Raw genomic sequence first — 24,378 nt, 5'->3', positions numbered from 1 at the left:
AATGCAGTTAAACGGAGCACACAGTACGAACCTCTAGCATCCAAGTTGCAACCATCCTCCTCATAAATGGCTGAATATCCTTCTGAAAGCATGTGAAATAAGAACTTTGGGGGAGAAATCTGTCTTCGATCCTCAATAGATTCTGTAAAACCCTGTCATCATAGACGAGGTTCGGGTCGGGACGAGCCCTTACGGTGGCGTCCTCCAAGCAAAGCAGTTCCATGATTGTTTCAGTTCTTTCCTTGTCAAATACGACCACTCTTTAAAACATGCAATGACAATTGGGGAAAAGTACAAAAAAATCGAAGCGAAGTCTTGTAGGAAAGCATACAAGCGAGACTGCAGGGCTACCAAGAACTCCTGCCTCCCCTTGTGAACTTTTCCTTCCACTCGGCTCTGCTCTCACTTTCCTGTCGCTACATTCGAAGATCGCCTGTTGCTCTAAATGACGCAAGACTCAAACAGTGGATCTCATTATGTCGAACAGTTGGCTCGCGGTCCATGCATGCACACATGAAACATTTTTTTCTTCGGTAAGCTGATGCAGGACGAAGACGTTCTCATGTAGAAATTCGCAGTGACATTTGTCTCACGAATGCAATAATGACTAAATAAAATGCCCACCCTCAGACAGTCCACCACCCTTTAAGCTCGACTCTCTCACACGTGCGAACACATTAAAATAGGCACACCAGAATAGCGTTTTTCTCCCAGTGAAACACACTTGACAAACTAATAGCTAATGTGTGAAATGCTTATGTATAGCACACACTGGCCGTGCAATAAAAATGCATGCAATGCATTCATGTGATTTATGATAGAGATTGTGCATATTTTGTATAGCGTGTGATTAAAGTGTTTGTAGTGTGTGAATTGCATTGTCCAAATTAAATGCTAATCTTCTGTCTACTTCAAAACCACGTACGGTTTGCAGAAAAAGCATTCGTAAACTCCCTATATTTTTCATACATTTTCAATATGTCATGTTATGGTCCATGCTTTCCTTCTGAATTATGCAGCACCAAAAGGTCTAAACTACTCTCTTATATAGCATAGCAGCGACGTTTGCGGTCTAGAAATAGCTTTCTAGGAAATGCAATTGTCGTAGAGCTTGTGTTGAAGAGATAGCACACTAGGGATACTGCGGTACGGTATATGTGTTGAGAGCATCATCTATTTATTTATACTTTCTGTCAAACTTTGGAAAACGGACGCTGATAGCAATGGTGAATGGAGATGTGTAGCTTCAGCAATGTGAGCAAAGACGCTTTCTACATAGCCCACAGATATTACGTTAACCTACATCAAAATGAGAAAGAAATTATTCAGCAAATTAAAATGGCATCCTAAATATCTTGAAAGTCAAAACTGCCGGTGATGCTTGCACAAAAAGCTTAAGACAGACAAATTTTGCAGTTGTTTATTCATAAACCGCACACAATATCAAAACAACTACCGCCGATAACATTTCTTACAAAAAAGTCACTGCACAGCATGGCAGTTTACCTGTACACGAGCAGTAAACAGACTTAAGCGGACTATGCAGTGGGTAACTGTTTGCACAACTCAGCAGCAGAGAGCTCAAGCTGTACGTTCACTTGAAGTAGATGTGGTAAATGTCTCTTTAAAAATTTTTTAGTTGTTTTTACATTTGTTTCCTCCCCTTTGTTGCAATTTGCATAGCCAATTGCTCGCGAGCATGGAAGGCAGTTTGTTACTGGGCAGACTTGCTCCGCCGCGGTATCCCGCTACTCCGCTGATAGCGCCTCCTAAATGACCGTATTACAAATTATTAATCGGTGAGGCCATGTGCTCACAAAGAAAAGTCGCCTAATCGACCACGAACAAAGGCGGTAGCAACACCTGCGTATGTGTCGGGCTAGACTCTATTCTTAAAACATACTGCGGGAAATATTATGATTTGTGGCTTTTAGCGTTGAACTTTTTGTTAGTTTTGAAAGTTCATATATGGAAATATTTGAAATTGGCGCTTAATCGTTTTTTTTCTTTGTAATTGTTTTATAATTATTGAAACTTGTGAATATAGCACAAATAATACATTAACAAGCAAAATCAATGACGCGTTTAAGATATTTTCAAATTTCTTACTTCCATGGATATTTTAGACCTGAATGGGCGTTGAAATATTTAATTGTATACTGTTAGTAAAACGCAAATATAGTATACAGAAAGCAATATAGATTTATGTATATCAGGCTATTTGCAAGCCAACAAATATATAGACGCTATCAACAAAATACATAAATCGATCAAGCAGTGATTTACAAAACGATCATTTTCACTTGAATGTAATATGGAACATCAAACACCCCTCGTGATTACATCATTTGTAATCACAAACAGGTCGAACTCATACTTAACGAACTGATTTAATATCTTGGTGCGCAATTCTTTCATATGAGTATTTCATTTTTCAGCTTAATTGTATTCCTCGGACGCCGGTCTGGTCGAAATGAGGTGCGCGCCAAGATGAATCAATATGTGCAGGTGAAGTAACATTTACATACCTTTAGAAAATACATAATGCATCAGACAAACGAATCGCCTTTTTTATTGAGACCAATGTTGGGCTATGAAGCGCATCTTTCTGCGGGCTTGTGACTTTCCCCAATACTTCACCGCTGGGGTTTCATAGGTTCTGCAATTCTGAAGCAAATGAATTGACTCCAGAAGCAGCTAAGATCACCTTTGTGATCTTGTTAAGTCCACAGACGTAGCCTGCACTAGTTAATTCAAGACATAGATACACCGTCGTTTATTCTTCACTAAGTGTATCAGGTGGCGAACACACTTGCGCGACTTGAAGTTTTTCCACGTATAAAGATATTAGGCTACTACGTTAGCGGATGTTGAAGTCGGATCACAAAGGTAACAGTGTGCCATATGTTCCCCTACCCCCACCCATTAACGGAGGAAAGAAAGTTATCGCGTCCATTTAGGCTATAGACAAGGGTGATTAAAGGACATTGCCGTATTTTTTTTTACCATGCACGTTAAAGATAGCACTTCCGTCGCAACAAACTAATACCTTCTCCGTTTGTTTCCTTTATGCGTATATGTCTACTTTAGTGTAACCAATACATTATAAAGCATGTAAAGCACTAAAGAGAAGAATAACGAAATAAGATATCCGAAATATCTTATTATAATACGGCATGAAGTGTCTCTGAAGTTAGCTGCTTTATTAGTTAAATAGAAACCATGTTATACTGTGTATGTAGATTACTCAAAGAGTTTTCTGTTTTTACGTTTTGAGTATTATTTTTTTTTGTACTGTAAATGTTATGTGGTCGAAAATTTCACTTATTGATGATATCTTTGATCACTACAACAGCCATTATGACAGTTAAGTCCTTAAGTCGAAATACAGGTTTTCTAAGGGCTTATAGTCTTTCCTGATTGTCTATACAGTCTGATAATTGCAGCTGCAGTAGCTTCAGAGTCGTTTTTTTGCGTACACTTATCTTTGTGTAGATGGGAAACGTGACATTAGTAGAAAAACAAACGAAATATTACAATAAGACATATTAGCTGCAAAAATGTAGAACCTTACGTGCCATTTTCTATATAAAACAATAAAATGAATAGACATAAAATTACTTAAAAGTATAATAAAATGTAAATCATTCTGCCACCCCCCTTAAACGAATTAGTGGGGATGGTGTCTGAATAACGTTATTTTTAAAAAGGGTTAAACAGATAATTTATGCACAAATATATTTAATCACATTTAACGATCACCCAAAGCAAAACTATTGATCACTATATTATGTTTAGTAATTTAATCAAAAGACAAGCAACTACTTTCCCTTTTTGAATATATTCACATTGAACCTTGAGATCAACGTTTTTATATATATTTCTTAATAAATAAAAAGATGCAAAAATTAAGATCATCTTTTCAACAGATGAGCACCGAAGCTCCAAACAGCAATAATAAAGCAGGGAGATTATTATACAGTTATAGTTATATGGTTTTATACAGTTAAAGTGATATAGTTTTATACAGTTATAGTTATATAGTTTTATACAATTATAGTTATATAGTTCTAAAGCATGTTCCGGTGAGGCAGGTTATGAAATAATTATGAATATGAAGCTGAAAGAACTCTTTGTGAACATGCCAAATAATATAATCACCTTTACATAAGTATTGAATTCACAAACAATAGCAAAAAAATGACACATCGAAAGACCCATGAGGGAAACAGACCTAATGCACCCATTCCTGTAAGGTGCAAATTTCCAGGTTCTAACATTTTAACGGACATAATTTCCTGATGCTACCGTTATGTTTTGAGAACTTTTAAAATTCAGTTTATGTAAAATGTATGACATTGTTCATACTGCTCATTAAATATTCCCTTTAAGAGCATATCTGTAAATCCTAAAAGGTATCACACTTCTTTAAAACAGCAACATTTGAGTGCAACCCAGACATATATGTTTTACCACGACCCATTCCCACTGATTTTTTATTCTCGTCTGCCTCTGACTTTCAAAAAAATGTTAATTTCGTCAGAATATGATATTTATAACTCATATCCAAGTTCTTATCAATGTAGATTTCAGAATACCTTTTCATTTCCTTATTTGCTTCCTCCCTCCCTTCCTTCCTCCCTTATATCGCTCCTCCCTTCTTTCCTCTCTTCCTCCCTTATTTCCTTCCCTTCATCTATCCATCATCCATCCATCCCCTATTAAAATCCCTGATCCCGGTCTGGGTCCTGGAGACCTTGTACCGATTTCCTATTCTCATGTTTCTGTAGTAACGCAGGAATGAACACACCTGAAAAGAGTTTCCATGCACATGGTAATCAGTCTGTCCCTTTGCTTGCATTAGGGTCCCATCAGTGCTATCACAGAATCTGTGAACAAAATACACTTGCGGCTATATGAAGTACACAAATACCAAACTGACAGAGACTAGAGAGTTTGCAAAGTACAGACTTGGACCCAAGTGATGTGAGATCTATAAAACAATTTATATTTACATGAACATCAGCTAGGGTAGATGGAGTTTTGCTAATTTATCTCATCACAGCAATGAAGAGCTGAAGCACCAAACTGATCTTCGATCCCTTTATCCAGCAAAACAAAGACCCAAAAGCTAAGAAGAAACAAATTTGAAGGTATTTCCACAAGAGCAGAACATTTCTGGCAGTCTTCAGTCATCACACTCAAGTTTCCTCCAAATGCAAATGCCTCTCATGGTTAGCGAAGGTCTGCAGTCGTCAGCAGCACAAGGAGAACATACTAACTGGCCATGACCTCCAAGCACACAACATCGTTCTTGGCGCTGATTTAAATCTGCATTGACTCACCCACCAGCGAGAACCTGGGTGCCGGTTCTGAACCTGCGCTGGCAGCGGTTTGTGCTGAACGTTTTCAAAATACAATACGCCACCAGGCATCACCAAGAGACACAAAATGCTCAACCAGTTGGCCACATTTAGAGGGAGAGAGAGTTTGCAGGTGTGGCTCCCCAAGCTTGTGTCCTGAACCTCTTGGAAGAGGCTCCAGAGTCGGTACTCAAGGGAAGACGGATGGCAGCTGTATGGAGGTTGATGGTTCCATGGAACAATGCTGTAGGGGCCTCCCTTCCTGGACCACTTAACACTGGGTTTTCAACACTGGGTTTAACACTGGGATTTCAGACTATACTGTTACTTTGAGTCTTTATAAATTGAAGCAATGCTGCAACCCAGAGCTCTCGCACCGCCAACATAATAAGCCTGTAACCTCATCACAAGACGTGCACATCTCATATGTGATTGTGCTCTATTGCCAGCACAATCAAGCTGGAAGCCACCCAAGAAAAAATAAGTCCTCAACACACAATAAAAATTGAAATTTTTGAAATTCTAAGGTATGCTTGTTCGTTGATTGATTGATAAATTGATTGATTACAGTCCAGATTAATTAATTTCTACAAGTAGCAGACGCATCTAAATAAAAGTTCCTCTTGGAATTAAGTACATAATTAACAAAAGCTGCAGGCAAAGATTGACTTACATCACTAAAGGTTTGTGGTTCTTTAAAACACAGTTCCTCAAATCAAGCATATGTACATTTGAGACAGAAAGGGCTTCCCACGCCTGTTCCTTTGTGCTGATTCACAAGTCGACCGTCTGACGTTAGATGGTCCACCGAGGTTCAGGACAACTCGCCCCACTAAAGGGATCTGCTGCTGCTCTCAGGTTATACTTCATATTATTCCACTCGACTCAGACGGACAGATTTCTCAACAGGCTCAGATTTCTCTCAGAATATGCCTCATGCAGAATATGCCTCATGCAGAATATGCCTCATGCAGAATATGTCACCACAGAATTATCTTCACCTACCACCATTCACATGCCTTAATTTCTCTTTTGTGATCGTCCAGTAACCGTTTATGCACTCATTTCTGTGTGTAACGACTGTTATCTGGAGACTGTACTTAGATGACCACACCTAGTTCAGATCTCAGGGTCTCTTCCTGGGACTTCAAAGGCTTGGCCTTAGTGCAGGGCCGGTCAATAGGTCCTGCAGGTGACATAGGCGGACGAGGTGCGAGGTGTTTTGAGGGGTATAGCCCACTCCCCTGTCAATTTCTCTTGCGTGCTTCTTGCCAACTGAAAGCAAGTCATGCCAGTATTTCATTCTCTCCTACGCCTTGCCCAAGTTTAAGCTTGCAAACAGAGGTATCATCTGCAGCATTTCATGCGGAGAGAGTTTTTTTTTTTGGGAGGGAGGGAGGGGTCTTCAAAGAATGAGCAGATGCTACTTGCTGGTGGCAAAATGAAGTATGAGCTACTGGAAGGGGATGATGAGGCCCGTATTGGGAGGCAGAGTTGGGGTAAACTTAACCATTTAGACCAGTGTTTCCCTATCCGGTCCTTGGGGACCCATAGTTGGTGCATGTTTTTGTTCCCTCCGAGTTCCTTGCCAGACAGCCCACATTTTTGCTCCCTTCCAGTTCCCGGCAGGAGCAAAAATGTGAACTATTTAGACCATTAATACCTTTCCCACCCACTCAGTGTCTTCTCTAAATGAATGTACTAGACAATGTCACTCAGAACTTACATGACTATTTTGGGGGGAGGTGCATGACAGAACATGTTAACAGAGCCTGAATTTCAGGTAACTGCAGGTCACTCCTGCAATTGCAATCGAGTTGCTGCTGCATGTCAGGGCTGAGAATCCCGCAACATGACTGTGGGCCCGGTGAGGTCACTGTCACTGAGAAATCATTTTTAACTTATGCTGCTCCAAATGTGAAAAAAAATTGAAACGCTTCAGAAATTTTGCTGAAGACGCACCAGAATTTTCTGTTTACAACAGGACATCTCCAAATTATCACTGGAAGGCAGACTCTATTTTTGTTGTTAAATTGACTGATTAGCTTTTAAGATGGACACATTTGTTTCACTGAACATGACTCTATTAGCTCAAAAATTCAGGAGAGAGACCCACTGCGTATTTTACCCAGGGGACCAGAACAAGAACATAAACAAGCACAAAACCTTTACAAATATCATGTTATATTTTTTTAAACGCACTTCAAACAAGGACATTTACACACCTTTAATATCCACTCCATTAACCTGATATGCAAGAAGTAAAAATGAATTCTCTGCCTGCATTGGCCACCTGCTGAAAACTGGCAGTCAGCAGAAACAGCTGAAGGAGGAATGTTCAGACTGTGTCCTGCAGGTTGTGTCCTGCAGATTGTGTATCTGCATAATGTGTGTCCAGCAGGCTGTGTTCTTGATCCTGTGTGTCCTACAAACTGTGTATCCTGCAGACTGTGCGTCCTGCAGGCTGTATGTCCCACTGGCTGTGTCCCGCAGACTGTGTACCCTGCAGAATGTGTGTCCCACAGGCTGTGTGTTCTTCATCCTGTGTGTCCTGCAGAATGTATGTCCTGTCGACTGTGTGTCCTGCAGGCTGCGCGTCCTATTTGCTGCAGACTGTGTGTCTTGCAGACTTTGCTGCTTTTGGTCCTGTATCCTGTGTATCCCTTTCACTGTCTGTGGGTCCAGATCTGTCCGTGTTATAATTCATGAATGGAATAAACGTTATATATTCTGGCTCTACAAATCCCTTTTTTGAATGTGACTATGAATAAATAAATTTTGCAAGACAAAACGATCCATTTTAATAAAAATTCTTGCTGGCACACAATGAGTGAGCATTTTAAAAGGGGTGGAGACATAGGCATAAATTACAGGGTGGATGGGGGGGTTATTAACCCCCCCCCCCCCCCCCAATAACTGAAACTGGCAAATACAATAACCGGACCCCCCAAAATGGATGGAGATCTCAACCCCCCCCCCCCCCCCCAAAGTTCAACACGAAGTTGTGAAGGCACGACACTATGCTTGTCATCTTCTTGTGGTGGAGCTCCTGAGGTCGGTGCCAACCTTCAGAAGAAGATCACTCTGAGGCAGGGGTTCTATCACAGCCAGGAAAGAACCAGAAGATCTCAGTTCCAGCAGTATTCAATCGACTATTCATCTGGAATGATTGGGAAAGTAACCACCACGGAAGACAGTATCACTGGAAGCCATCCTACTGTTCCTCTGCCCAGTCCCCACGTCCCCCTACAAAAAAAATCAATATGAATAAACTTCCCCATTAAGCCCTCGTCTGCAGGACCAGCTGTGTTGACGAGTGACAGACACGCTTCTGAGTGACTTTCGCAAGAACAATCAGGCAGGAAAATAAGAACAAAAAAGGACATTAATAATGCAACACAACTTCGCCTACTTTACATATGCAGCAGGTGTTCACTTAGCAGATGTGTTTACTGATAAAAGACGTTTTCGCGGATGTCAAGCACACTATTGATTTTGGAGAAATTATCAGTACACACTCTTAACTTCAGAACTAAGTATAATTACTTCATGACCGACTATGGATACTAGTAAATGCTTATTAAATTCCAACAAATATATAATTCTAACAAAGGCTCTTAAGGACCCGGATATCTCAGTAACCCTCCTTTTATAATGATTAGCGTATCCGGCTTTTACATCCTACCCTGTGCCCCAGTCAAATCAGACGGCAATAATGTGATCCTTGTGGAATCTCCGCTGTCAAGCTGTAATTTAGCACCGCTGTCTGCGCCTGTGTTTTTAACGGCTACACGGTCACCCGTTATCTTACTCCCAGAGCAGCACAAAGGTAAAGGGAAGCTTAATGGCCTGGGAAAATGTCGGGGAGTGTGAAATTACCTTGATCCAAAGATTCCTACCGCATGCCAGCCCAATGAACCCAGAACAAGGAAACGGGCGGCAGGGCGACAGGGGAGCCAATGAGAACACAGGGAGAGGTCTCGACAGAGAGCTAAAAGAATAACAAGAGGAAAAAGAAAGGAAGGAGGGGAAAGAGAAAGAAATAGTGAGTGACGGAATGGTGTTCAGGTGGTCTCATCTTAAGGGCGACTCACCCTGACACAGAGTACTTCCACAGGTGAGAACTTTTAAGCAGAATTTTCCGGAGGGTAAGATCAGAGAGCGCCGCGGGCTAGGGGGCCCCCGGGCTAGGGGGCCCCCAGGCTGGCCTGACATGTGACACTGTTTGGGTTTAGGTGCAGGAGAGTAGAGGTCATTATGACTGGAATGCGACCGGGCGGATGGCGGACAGGACCTTCCCGCGGCAGGCGATTGCTGGTGTGTTTCAGTCACAACACTCGCTGAGCGGCGTGTAAATACAGAACCACCTTCTGCACCAAGACAACGCACTGAAGGCCGCGGCCGCACGTTTTTGGTGAGAAATCGTCCAAATTGGGGAAATGACTGGAATCCAAGGATCAGGCATCTAGAGACATCAAACTCCAAAGCATCCTTGATATTATTCGATTACCATCTGATTTTCGCCTATTTTTTGAGGAGCTTAAAAGATCCGCCTGCTTACGGCAGACAAATGGTGTTTCTAGACCCTTCAGTGCTGATGAATTTATTTAGATTTCTGGGCTTTTCTCCGACACATTTAGAAACAGAACAAGGGCCTTTTTTTCAGCAGAATCACATTTGAATGATAATGATCGTGGTTCTTCATCTGCTGCTTGACACCCTGGGGCAGCCAGTCATCCTGATCTATCGCTCACGCTCTTTTATTTATTTTACTGTATCATCCCACCAAAGAATCCAGATGGAAATGATCCAGGACCAAATACGGCTCATGTGTCATGGTGCCAACACGGAACCAACACGGAACCAACACGGAACCAACACGGAACCACAAAGTCGAGCGCGATGTGGCATCACGACTCACGCGAAACAGCATGCATGTCTGACACACGAGGGGAAACAAATGAGCATTAAAACATTTAAAGGGAAATAAAGACAGTGCATCATATTTCACCCACGTTCCCTGGCAAGAAAAAAGCAAAATAGCTGAAAGACTGGAGGCCTTGACGACTAACACCAAAATCTACACCTTCACGTATTTATTGACCATAACAGTACTGCTTCCATACGCTTGTCCCATTCGCGAAACGTCCCTCATTAGACAAAAGCGGACACTGTTCTTGTCTCTGCTCCGTTACAGGTCTGTTCACGCTGCAGGATGTATGGGACCAGACACGTGTTCAGAAGAACCCAATGGATTTTCTGCGAGAACATTGTAGTATAAGCTGTGGACTATTGTGATACGGACACACACACACACACACACACACACACACACACACACACACACACACATACACACACACACACACACACACATACACACACACACACACACACACATATACACACACACACACACACACAGCCTTCTCCCATGTCACATCATCTTCCAGCAAGGCGGCCAGTCTTTGTGGTCCAGACTGGTGGTTTGCTGGGCTTGGACCCCCGCCAGGTAGCCACTGATATGGATCAGGGAATTCCTGCATTCTCAAGGATGCCATTCAGCTTTTTTCTTCCCCCAGCCCCGAAGAACATTCCTTGCATCATCAGGACACAGTGAAAGCACAGGGGTAGCGCTGTTCTCCCGCTTGGTCGGTCCAACCCCCACGAATGACCATTTCAGTAACATGGGATGCTGTTGGCCACACAACTGTGGATTCACACAAAGGGCCGAGCAGGACGCAGGCTGAGCAGCGTCTGGCTAAGCGTAGCCACAGCACTGGCCTCAGCCGTCCATCAGATGCCAGCTCAGATACCATCGCCCCTGTGGTCGGCCCCGTTTGCCATCCGCTTCACAAATACGTGGGAAGATCCCATCCATCTGACTGCGGTTTCCGTTTATTTTCAGAAAGCCCATTCGCATTTTGCGGCAGTTGTTCCACCATTTTTCACATCAGACTGAAATTCCGAAGTTGTGCTTCTTCGAACACGCGAATCGTTTCTGATCTCGACACTGAGATCTCGTTTTGGAGCATCTTTGGCCCAGATCATGTGATTTGTATTAGATCCTAGAGTAAGACTCCTAACGGCAGATATATTTGAGGCAGCTTTACTCCCACTCACAATGTCTTCCATACAGGACTTTCTTAAAGGGTCTACAGACCATTATTTATATTTTCCAGACGCGACTGGAGGTTAATGTACATCAAGCTCTGCTGGGCCCCTAGCTGGAGGTGTGGTGGGGGACCGGGGGCCTCCGTGGGCTGTGGGGCAGTTAGACCTCACCGGGATTCCTCTCCTCAGACCCCCGCGCCCTCCCTTCAAAGAGGCCCCCCATTCACAACTCATTACCCCTGGAATTCCACAGCAGGACAGGAGCTGGGCTCAGCACAGGGCAGCATTCACCTTTCAGTCACTCCCTCTGTAATCATGTTAGCTCATCTGTAATTGCATTTCAATTACTGACAAGAGTGTGACCCTGGCTTCCCAGCCCTAATCTAATACATGTGTTTCCTGAGGGACAGAGAGCGCCATTGTCTGAGAAACATATGCGCTGTGTCATGTAAAGTCTATAAAAAGGGATGCTGGCTTTTTTCCTGAATCAGCCAGCGAGCCCAAAGTCTATATATAGACCCTTAAAGAAGAGAGAGAAGTCCAAGGTCTATCGGACGAAGAATCACAGCGCTCCTCGGCGAGACCCTGGAGTTTTCCATCTATGTTCCGAAGTTCTCCACTCCGTGGAATAAAAAAAACCTTGATGGTGAAGCGACGTGAAGACGCTGGTTCACCAGGTTTGTGGCTGATTCCTCGTCTTCGGAGGGACACGTGTCAGAACCAGCATCCTGTTCCCTCTGGACAAACAGGAACCGGGGAGCCTCACTCTGCTCTCCTTCAGCTCCATGTCCCTCAGGGCTTCCTTGCAGGTCGAAGGTCAGACTTGTTGACTGATCTCTCCTTTGCCCCTCGGCCCTGCCCCCCCTCACACCCATTCTCTGACTCGCCTGGGGGGGGGGGGGGGGGGGGGTGGTGGAGGGTGAAGGATAGTCAGGGTCTCCAAAAAAGAAGAAGGAAGAAATGGACCCAGGAAGAACACAGCAGATGTTCTGATGGTCATGGCTTGATCATCTACAAACACATTATGCTGAATGATAAGTTCAGATCTCCCAGGTCCTGTAAGTAACCTAGAGCTGTAATTCCATACACCAACAGGAGAAGACACTGAATGCACACGTCTACACGAGTGATATATATGAATGACCTCCCTGTAATTACATGTTAAATCAATAACGGCTTACAAATCCTTCATGTGTGTGTATCTATTCCATGCTTTGAAATAGTTCCCTAAGAATGGGGATATACTGCACAGAAGAATGAAGTTAAGCCTGCAGTCGTGAATTTCGTGCTTACCTGATGGCGGGATACATAAATATTTCATGACGAGCGAGTCCACAAACAGCTCCCTTAGGGTTTAGATTAGGGGTCCTAAGCCTGCTGACAGACTTTATCTTCCCAAACTGTTGCCTCATTCTGGGTGAGACCCATATTTGGTAAATCTCCATTACATGCACAGGGCCTCAGAAAGCAGAATGACGGCAATTCAGATGAAGGGTTACGGGGGTCCAGGCTTCTCCGAGATCAACGCGGAATCGTCACCCCAGGCATAATTACAAAAGAGCGTGTTCCATTAAAGACAGCTAAAGCAACAAGGAGGAGAGTGCCAGGATCGGGGGGGCACTCCAATAAGGGGGTCACACCAGCAGAGACCATGAGGAGCAGCACCGTGATGGGCACTCGAAGACCCCTCCCCCACCTGCGTCCCATCCCACATCCTCGGGGGGGCACGGAGACCGATTCTGGATGTCACACCTGTACACATCTGTACGTGTCACATGTGTCACACAGAAACACACCAGTAGAGTGTTGTGCTCCTTGTATTAACAACATCAGGGGCGGGGTCACGGGAGCACTGGCCCCACCTGAAAGCTGATTGGTCCCCGGAGTGTCCCTCTCCTGTCACTCACCAATTCAGAGCGTATCATTGGATAATGATATGGTTGGCCCCTTTATACGAATTTTGGCCCCGCCTATGCCCTCAACCTGAATAACATGTTAGGAAAAGGTCACAAAAAACCGGTAACCAGCATACAACATAGATGATTCATGTAGCTTTACATCCTTTTTCCCACAAGACTTAAATAGCAAACAAAAAAGATAATTCTGCAGCGTGGTTTGATCTGCCACTTGATCTGCTTTGTTCTCAGTACCACAGGAATCGTTCGCCGTGGCAGGCAGCCAGAACCAGTGCTGTCCGGCACGGCAAGCCTCACCTCCGCCTCCGGCGTCAGGCACCGGCTCCCTCACCAGCTGCAAGAGACTCAGTGCTTCCTCCTGCCACCGACAGTCTGAGGATGCGGCGATGGGAACATGGGCAGGTCACATGAGGAGGGAGGTCACAAGGGCGCCGCCCTGCTGGATGTCGCCAGACGGCACTTTCTGACACTGACACAAGCCACAGGATGTGTTTTTGTAACAGTTTGTCTCTAACAGCCGAGCGCCTTAATCGTAGCCATGCTGCGGATTCGTTGTCGCACCGACCCACCGCAAAGCAGCGAGCCACTGGCTAGACTTGACTTCCACTGGTCAGCTAGCACAGGGGTACCGGCTAGTGGGGATGCTGCCCAAAAAGCCAGACGTTCCGGTTCCGCCTACTCGTATTGTCACGTCACCTTGGATTTTCATGTTTATCCATATACATCCCTATAACCTCGAATGCATCCCAGGAAGTCAAGGACACAAGATGGGATACACACACACACACACACACACACACACAGTTTCTATATCATTTTAAATATGGCTGCTCCTTTTTTCTGAAGAGCAGCTGAAGAGGGATTTTCTCATGCTTAGGGCATTAAACCTGGTCGCCGAGAGCCGTGACACCACGCAGCCCACAGTTTTTTCCCGCGTGTGTGTTTTAACAGCGTGTAATTACACCTCCCTCTTACACTAACCGGAGTTAGGGTTAGGGTAACTCCAGCGTGCCCACGGCCGGCCCGGCTGCACTTTTGGACTCCGGGAAAAGATGCTCCTCCTCACCCAGGGCCGGAACGGACACCCTGCGTGCAGCAAACGGCAGGAAAACAGGCACGATGTCATCACACTGCAGGCAAACAGGAAGGCTAGTTGGTGCCTTTTTGTGTTTGAACAACCACCACCACCACTCCCCCCTCCTCCCCCACTCCCCCTCGGGGCCCTCCCATCTCAAGGTAACCACCCACCCGCTCATCGCCCACGCGGGGTCTGCGCTCACTGCCGGGCCGAGATAGAGTTACGTCTGCGAGCGGCGTGATGCACCGTGCCTGAGCTGAAGAGGACTGAGAAAAAGAAGAAGAAAAAAACGAGTGAACAGCCCCGGTGTTTGAAATGCTGAGTCGAGGAGTTTGGTTATTATTGGAAAAAATGAAAGAGGTCATTCATGACAAGGAGCCAAGTTATGAGGAAACAGCTCTCGCATCTAAAACAGCGGGGAGAGCTGGCCAAATCTGCCCTCAGCTGTTGTTCCAGGCTCAACATCTATCACACAGGCATTTCCCGGCAAAAAAAAAAAAAATGAAAAAAAAACTATAGGAAGAGATTCACGGTCTTTCACAGGGAGGAGATCCATCACGCGTCCAGACGAGCCTGAAACGGCAGGGGAGATGTGGTCTCCGTCATGAAAGGAGACTTTATCTAGGACATTCTGGAGTGAAGGTTTAACCGAGGCTGAGGCTGGGGGTGGGGTGGGCGGGGGATGGGCTCAGGTAGTTCAGGTGGAAATGGCCTAAAGAAAATGACAAACTACCCGGCAAATATTTGCATTGAATCCACATCCTGAAAGAGCCGACGGGAGGAGAGCAATTAGGGAAACGTACTCCCGGCTAATCCGTGCACTTTATTTTCAGAGCATTCTTCAGGGAGTCGTGAAGGAGGTGTGTCGAGCTCCGGGGGGAGTCCCTCTGCCGTCCGTCAGCTTTATGAAAAGCAGGAACCTCTGGTGGGCCGGGGGGTGGGGGGCTTAGGAGGTCAGGGAAATGGGCAATATAAATGACAACAGCACCTCTATTTGGGGTGCGACTCTGCATCTATCTCCCCCCCACCACGCTACCTCAAAACAACCACCAATGAATCATTCACCCACTACAGTGACACATCAGCCAGTGCGCTGAACTGCGAGCCTGACGACGATGTGTGCAGTGCACGTCGCTATGGGAGGGTCGCGAGCGACGCCTGATCCAGTGCCAGTATGTGCCTGTTTACCCCCATGGTGTTTAAGGTGTGAGTGTGTGGGGAGCTTATAGCTCAGACCAAACACCAGCTAATACTGGGGGGGGGGACACTCTCCACAGGCACATTCCTTAATATGGTCAGGACACATATGAAGCTGAATTATAGGATTTTTTAAGGTGGCGGGCATAAGGGGGGCATAATTCATAGTAGTGCCAACCAATTAAATGTTTTGGATCACAATGGAGAGAGGGGTTACTCCAGTGGACCAATCAGCTCTCAGCTGGGGCCGGCACCCCTGTAGGCCCCGATTAAATGACACATCAATACACTGAACAGGTTACCTGTGTTTTGACAGGGATTTGCGTGGCCGCTCTGCTGATTAGAGAAAGAACATGGATGGCGTAGCAAGTCATTACAGGAATGACATGTGAATCATTTCAGACCACCAGCGGTTTCAGGAAATCGCGCAAAAATGAGGAAAAATGGAGGCAATCAAACTAAGAAAACAGGCGGCTATACTATTGTGGAGGAGAACTTTCGGATGTTTACTGACCTCAAGATGCACGTCACTCTCACTTTAGGTCAATCGCATGCACAGAATTAACGGCATCCAGTCCTGGCTGACGTTTGTGTCCACAGGGACCACACAGCGGGGGGATGCGTCAGATGGTGCCCCCTCCGAGATGGAAACCTGCTGTATAACTACTCTTTAAAGTGCACTAGAGCTTCTGAGGTCAACAGGGAGAGGCATAGCTGCGTATACCTCGCCAGGGACAATCTGTTGGTAAAATCTGCCTGTAAACTGGCAGAAAGTGGCCATTTGATGCTGCTGGTGCATTTACAAGTTAGGGTTTATCCAGTTTAGGTGCATGATGGCTTGTAGATTATGAGTATTCAAGTCTACTTTCAGGAAAGTTGTTAAATTGCGATTACGCCAGTTTAGGTTCACGGGTGGCTTGTAAACTGTAATTAGTCCATTCTACGTTCGGCAGGAGATAATCGAGATTACTCCAGCCTAGGTGCATGATGACTGTTAAATTTTCCTCTCATCTCTCTCTGTATGAGACAGACGGCACAGGCAGGTGTGCGGAGGACTCTGGGTGATGGGGCCACGCCCCGTCAGAGCTGTTCCGACACTGAAGACACGGCGTGAGCAGGTGAGGCTCCTGACAGATTGCTGCATTGTCACAGAATGATTGGCGATACCTGGGGGAGTACCCACTGCAATTCAAGATAAGGCTGGACACCGGAACTCGGCACGTTAACACTGAGGCACATTTAAAAGACGCTTTGTGGACATGAATGCAGAAGAAAACACAGTTCTATTTAAATTAAGCTTCGTTCCTGTTTTTAATTTTTAATTTTTTTTTGGAACCCATCTGTCTGCCTTAGCGTTTATATGACTGCAAACACCACTGGAGACAGAACCGGGTGGTTGTCATGGCGATCCCTGTAGGTGAAGCCCAGACTGAGATTCCCTATGAAAACAGCCTTGCCTACGACGCCCATCCAGCACGTGACAGCAAAGCGTGTAGTTAGTAATCTTGACTTCTTTTCGGACATGGGGCAGTTAAGGGAGAGATTATTATTTTCAACAATGCTATGGCAACACTGGAAACTTCTGTCATGCTAGTAAAGCCAGCCTGCTTTCAGATCTGCATCCGAATCCAAGAGGTTGAGAGAGAGAGGCTGCAGAAAGTGTATGCGTGTGTGTGTGTGAGCTTGTGCGTATGTGCGCGTGTGTGGGAGGTGGGTGGGGGTGGGGGGGGGTGGGGGGGGGGTTCCCAACACAAAGGAGAAGCCTGGATTAAATCATGAGCAGCAAACTACATAGGTTGGATTTTTCATGGATGAGATCACATCCTTTCCCCCCAAACGGCAGAGTAACTCATCCCCAACCGGCCGACCGAGCACTTAGAGACCCGAAGGGGATGTCCCTGTTCCCGGATGGTAGCGGGTGGGTGTGCAAATCATACACTCCGTGTTACGTAAGCGCACTTCAGGCAGCATGGCCTGCTTCGGCAAGGGCCCACTCACCAAATCACAGACCCTCCGTCGTCTTCCCCTTATCATGGACGGGACACAAACCCACAGACCCATTCTGCACTGGGAAGGAGGGTGGCTTCTAATATATCGCAGACTCTTACGCTACTCATGTTCCTTTAAAACAGAACCATGACTGCCCCAGCACAGTTCCCGCCACTTAGCATGTGCAGGAGGCTGCGTCACGCGTTGTTGTGTTTCGAAGAGTCACTCACAGCAGGACTTCAGTTTTGGTTATGCAATACTGCTTCAGCAAGACCGGAGCAGCCACAAGGCAGGACAGGCAATCGGAGAGTGTGATACGTTGCTCCAGAACCTGATCGTCTTTTTGCAACATGGTCTGCAGATGCTAGAAAGGTTGACGGTCTACAGATATGGCCTCAAAAGCCGACCGATCTTCTGATCTCAAAGGCATTAATGAAGTGACACATCGTATTGTGGCAACTCTTGCAAAGCTCAATATTCAATGCTACATAAGACCCCCGGTTTGAATTTCGAATCAGGTCGATGGTCTCTGATAGTACACTGGACCTCTGGTGGTCTTTCTGGTGGCTTTAAGCTGTTAGGACACTTCGGACACCCAGTGCCCTGCCCTCTCTTCACAGGCAACATGCAGACTCTGCTCTCCTATCCACAGAGTCAAGGGAGGAACGGCGATATTTATGACATGACCGGGAACAGCACACACTGAGGCATTCCCCTGCCCCCCCAACAGCTATAAAGAAATCTCATTCAAAAAAAATAAAAAGCAAGCCCACTGAATTGTGGGAACTTTCCCCCATTCCCAAAACATTTCCTGTATGGGCCGGACCAAGCTGCTGGCTGCCTCTTCCAGACTCCGCTTCCACTTTGGGGGGGGGCCCCAAACCCTGCTAGCCTGACCTGGGGGCTTTCAGGGTAATGCCGCACTCCCGGCTATCAGCTTACATGGGTTTGATCTGCCGCCGCGCTTGCTCTGCAGCCTGGGGGTCCTGGCAAAATGGAGCGCACAAAAATGCAAACCCCACCCTCACAGACACCCATGGAAAAAAAACTCCAACACAGGGAAAAAAAAACAGGGCTGAGAAGAACAATTTATGCCAACTTTACCAACAGCAGCAAAGCGATACCAAGCAAGGGGCACCGACAGGAGAGATAAATGGAGAGATAGCTGAAGAAAGAGAGAGAGAGAGGGGAAGCTGGGAGGGGTTGGTGTCTGTGCAGTTAAGAATTTAGGAAGGAAGAACTGAAAAAGAAAGCTTACTGGAGGAAGCATGCAGTGGCCAAATTGTGAATGGGAAGGGTGTGGGACAGCTGGAGGCAGCCGATTGGTGGTGAGGCTGGAAAGCCCCGCCTTCCTGTGGCCAGCTGCTGCTCTCTGGCCCAAATGACAAGGGTTATAATTGATGGGAAGCTGGCAGTCCATCGTCCCACAAGAGGAACACTCCTCTCGTCCACTGACTGCCCTTGGTTTTTATGGCGCGGTGGTGTGTCGTGTGGGAGGGGGGGCATCAGGTGGACATGCATGGTCAGGAGAGCGTTTGTAATAAAAAGGTTAAATGGGCCTGCCGCTCTTCTTCTTGTTGTTTTTTCAAACTTCCCTTTGACTTTGCAACATTTCCTCTGCAGCATGTTTACGCTTCGCCTCCAGAGAAAAAGGAGGAAATCAGGCACGCTGCACACTAGATGAAAGTGCATCGCGAGGAGCCGTGCTCCGAATGGCAGCTGATCGCCACGATTGTCTGCGGGGCGATGCAGGTGAGCCGAGCCCTCGACGTGGCACCAGGTCCTTCCTGTGCACTTTGAGGCACTTCCCCTGGCTCTGCGATTCAGAAAGGCTATAGCACGGCTTTTAATTCACTTTACAGCATTCACTGGTTTGGTTGATTCAGAAGGAACAGGATAAATGTAACACTGGGCCCCAAAGAATTGAGAACTCCCTGTCTTGGCAGAAGGAGAAAGGCTCTCTGACCAACACTTCCAGTTAGCGCTCAGTGGGAATGACCCCTGAGGCCATGGGCTGGCCTCTCAGCTGGGGCACACAGCACATCACCTCCCCAGCTCCTAGAATCTGCCGGGGGCACTCTTTATCACCATGTGGTGAAGGCACCATCTAAGACAGCACTGCATCCACAGGAAGGAAGACATTGTGCTGATCAGGATGGAACTGTGAGAAGCTTGTCTTAGCTGGAGTCATGTCACTCCTGTAGATCCAATCAGTGGGGGTGAGCCACGCGAGCACTCCTGGGGCGGGGGCCGGGCGGAGCCAGCTGAGGAGTAAGCGTGAGGCAAGTGAACACAACAGTGGCAGTGCTTATGTTATCAAGAATTACCAAGGAAAAGTACTTCAAAAGAAGAGCATCGCGCAAATATTGAGGACACCTCCAACAGGAATCGTTCGACTCGACTCGCTGGCATGTAGGTCAACATATAAGGGGCATAAGTTCCAATCTGGCTGAAGTTCCACATGGGTTCTTAGCCAGTGAAGAGTCTTAGCTGAAGTAGAATTTAGTTTTAGTAGTTTAATGTACTTTAGTAATTTCCAGAGTTCATCACCAAATGCGCTGAGAACGGCACACCAGCTCCGTGGAATTTACTTTGAGTCATTTCAGGTTCAAACTCACTGCAGAACGCAACTAACTGCAGTTAATTCGGGTTCTTACTTTCATTCATCACTGCTGAGCGTACAGAAAGCCACCCACCCACACTTTCTCTGAACCATACTTCACATTACGAAACACCCCCCCCCTCCCAGACCACTGTGGAAGTGACACCCAGCCTAAAATGACTCTTGCTTCTCTTTACATGATGAGAAGGTAAATGGCATGTAGCTGGCATGTAGGTCAACATAAGTTCCAATCCCAAACTTAACAGCATTCCATCCTGTCCCCCCCCCAGACCCGGTAAGATGGACCAGTAGTGTCATGGAGCATAACTGTCTACGTTGTTTTTTGATAATAATTTATTGAATAACCTTTGTAGTTTCTTTCTGACATAAACACACATCATTCTCAAAATACCTGAGACGGCAAGTCTGTAGCTCGTAACACGAATCATAAGCAGCAGCAGTAAATAGAGATGAGAGTTTGACACAGACTGACTGTACGGGGATTTCAGACAATCAGAAGTTCTGGGGGTGACGGCTTCCTGGAAGAAACTTCAACCACAGTCCGCTCCCCGACTCACCGCTTGCGGCCCCAGAAAGCGATCTCAAAATTCTGAGACTGTTGACAAGTGGACACTAGTGTTTGCTCAGCTAACAGTTTTAAATGCTCAGATCTCTCGTCGTCTCAGACCAGTCCACAGATTCAATCTCATCTCCCAGGACTGTGATAGTCACAAGGAGTGAGGGCATTTCAATTAAACCCCAAAAATGTCAGTGTTTAAAAGGGAAGGAAATGAAAAATGAAGTGAAAATCCATTGAAGTTATTCCCATTGGGTCACTCAACTACCTTAATTGATTTCTTAACTGATCTACCCATGAGCTGGAAGCAATTTGGACGGTGCTGGGTGAGGAGAATAATAGCTCTATATAGGGTACAATTAACCCACTCATTCAGAGTCCAAAGGGACAAGGTGACAAGAGGACCAGGTTGAAGCCAGAGTGACTCTCTGAAGTGCATGTTGGCGACTGAAACAGCATCAGGAGTCCTCACCTTCTCAAACGTCATGCGGATGAAAAATATCAAACATTTTCTCTGGAATTATATCTCATCTAAATTCCGAAGGCACAGTGCCCCCTCGTCATACACCCCCCCCATACCAAAAAAAAAGGAAAAGGAGAAATTTTGAGCTTATCTGCAGGAAATAGCGCACAATGAAATTACATTCTTGAGCCGGGGCATGAAAGCCATGATGCCGTGGACGGGACACCCAACTGCTCTCCCCGACACGTGGTCTGGGTACGCGGGCAGGGGCCCAGGAGACCGCTGAATGTGCCAGCTAGGCGATCTCTTGACCTGGGTGGGGGGTGGGCTCCTCGTCTTATCAGCCACCCCGAATGCGTCTGCGCGGCATGCTGGCGTGGTCACAGCCTGTAGCTTTATCGCACTGGTGGACATCACGTATCCCGGAATGGTTGTGGTTCATTCCCACCTCCTGTGTCCCTCATCATGGGGACGGAAAACAGCCATGAAACTGGGATCTCGTCCTTCTTACATCCATCATGACGTGTAAAAATGAGCAAAATGTACAAATGTTTTAATATCTCATATTTGTGTCATTCTGTGTCATTGTGTCATTAGTATTTTCTCTGCATAGTTCAATTTCGTCATTCTGGACATTCTTGTGAAACTTGACTGTGTGGTTATTCAGTGGAGAAAATGGTGACTAAGAAAAATTTAACCAATATACTATTATTGTGCACTAAGCAATGACCAGGTCAATTTAAAAGCTTTACATACTAGATCCAATGCCTGTACTTCTTCAGGCTCTGGACTGTCCAAAGAAAAATCAGTGATTAGTGTACTTAACAAGATTTAGCTAGAAACTGCCCTGGTTTAAACACCACATACTGATAACTCTTATGTGCCACCTGAATCAAAAACCACATCTAGTAAAGATTTATTACTCAAACTACAGGTGGTTCTCTTCCAGACTTACTTATCTCTGCCATGTATGTGCAGTTAAACTGGATAAGTTTAAACTAGGACACTTATGTTAGTGAAGCCAGCCTTTGAACTGAGTGCATCATTTCTGAATTTTATTAAACATATGAAGAAGGAATGAGTTCTACCACTTACTGGGTGTGGTCAGGGCTCAAAACAACCGGAGTCAGCAAGAAGACAATCTAGCGTAAAGAAACCGCACTACATCCGAGGTTCTACTTCAACTCTACACCTGCTAAAATCTTTCTTTCAAGGACAGTGCATGCATGGAAAGTATCTTCTAATTCCTAGAAGCTTCATCCAGTTTGGAAGCATCAACTAAAACCCAATGATACTTCTGTTGAACGCCACCTGAGCACTAACGAAGCCAACAATGGAGGTTCCTCTGCCAATCAGGGAGGAAATATTGTGAGACGAGGCTCGAGCTACGGAAAGTAAGAATTAAACGTGAAGGGGGTTCACCTAGCCTGACTCTGTCCAGGTGATTGTCTCTTAATGACTCAAGATACTCGCACTACATCGTAACTAGATTTAAAAATGAGGTTGCAGAGCCACTGGCCTGTGTTAAGCTCATTTTTTAGTTTTAGTACTGTAGCAGGACATACTGCACTCTTTACCAGTTTAAGCAAAGAATGGCCGGGAATTTAATTCTTGGTGCTGTTTGCATGCGTCCCTGTAATAAGAGAGATGGTGGCGTCCCAGACTGACTGTTACAGCTAAACACCAGTGGGAGAATCGCTCCTGTCACATCCCTTGGGATGATGACAGGAAGTGATTGATTCTTCCCAGCAGAAACCCTGGGAAGGACCTTCTGTTAATGTTTATTCTCTTAATGTCTGAGAAAGGGATCCACTGCGGTATTCCCTCACGGCAGTGACAGTGTCCCCTTTTCCCGCTGCTCTTCTGGGTTCAAACCACCACTTCCCAGGGTTCCGTTCTACCCTGGTACCTTCTCTGAGTTTGAATCCTGATGGCCTTCACGAACTGGAAGTTCGTTGCCACACGGAAGTCACAGAAACATGCAGTTGATTGGCTCGTACGTCATATTCTCAATAGTATCAGTTGGACATAATCCACTGTGTTATCGTGAAACATCACCTCTGAACTTCTACCACAACCTTATCTTTGACGAGGTAATGAGAGTGTGTGGTGTCTATCATGCAAGGCACATGCCGTGAGTCATTAGCTGCCGGTATATGCTGCATCCTCAGTGTCAGGCGGGGATTTCCGTAGCAGGACCCCTTGCGGAGCAACAGCACCTCCCTCGACCTTAATCTACCCCACCCCTGGTGATGCACACAGCTGCTCCGGGCACGGGCCCCAGCACGTGGACAAGCCCGGGCCCTGCAGTGCTCTCTGTGGTTATGCGTCCATGCCATTGATCCACAAGCAGCTGTTGTCAGTCAGGCTGCAGTTGTTCAACTGAATGTAAAGAACAAGCTCCCCCCCCCATCCCTCCCCCAGCCTGTCCTGTTCAGCTACAGTGACGGCTGTGAAGGGGCAGATGTTTCCTTTATTTACCCACTAATCATACCTACACTGTGTGTGTGTGTGTGTGTGTGTGTGTGTGTGTGTGTTGGAGGAGTTGACTTTATGGATGACACTGGCTGTCAGCGCCTCCTATCATAACTGCGTCTTGTGAAATGGGAGGCTTCTGGGAATATACTCAACTGCCAAATCACTGCGGTGAAAAATATAGATTATTCTTCAGTGCAGAACCTGAACACACGGAGGGTTAATGTTCAAGGAAGGACTCATTGCTGTCAGGCAGCTCAGGATGCTGAGTTATACTTTTGGTTCAGATAAAATATTCACACGTGAACAACACCCAGACTGTTGACCTTAAAGGTACTGGTGATCCTTGTACTTTTCCTAACCCCCCCCCCCCAACTCACCCATAGCCCCCTTTGTTTCTCACTTTCATCGAGCGGTTGGGCATTAGGGGAGCAGCTGCGAAGGCTAATCCAAAAAACGAAACAGATATTTAACACAAGTGTGGAATCATATGTTAGAGATGACGAGTCACGTCGAAATTCTTCTGAAATGGGCGGGGCTTTTACCGTGTGACCCACCCCGTTTTCTGACAAATGGGTCACGTTTCCCGCCACTTGATCTGAAC

At 46.0% G+C, this 24,378-nt stretch overlaps 1 protein-coding gene across 3 annotated transcripts in view; it reads right to left on the bottom strand.

Annotated features, from left to right (window-relative positions):
* ccnd2a (cyclin D2, a) overlaps positions 1-24,378 on the bottom strand; it is a 137,857-nt gene that overhangs the window by 24,324 nt on the left and 89,155 nt on the right. The window contains exon 1 of one of the 3 annotated variants that reach the window (XM_049010065.1): positions 32-8,337. The exons of the other annotated variants lie outside the window; for them this stretch is intronic. Within the exon in view, the coding sequence (XP_048866022.1) occupies positions 32-223 (192 nt within the window). The 5' untranslated portion in view covers positions 224-8,337. Of the gene's footprint in view, positions 1-31; positions 8,338-24,378 lie in introns of those variants that run through there. 3 annotated transcript variants of the gene reach the window in all.

The sequence above is a fragment of the Brienomyrus brachyistius genome, chromosome 1, assembly GCF_023856365.1.
Source record: "Brienomyrus brachyistius isolate T26 chromosome 1, BBRACH_0.4, whole genome shotgun sequence".
Lineage (NCBI taxonomy): Eukaryota > Metazoa > Chordata > Actinopteri > Osteoglossiformes > Mormyridae > Brienomyrus > Brienomyrus brachyistius.
The sequence above is the reverse complement of the archived record's forward strand: the minus strand, read 5'-3'. Positions and strand labels throughout refer to the sequence as shown.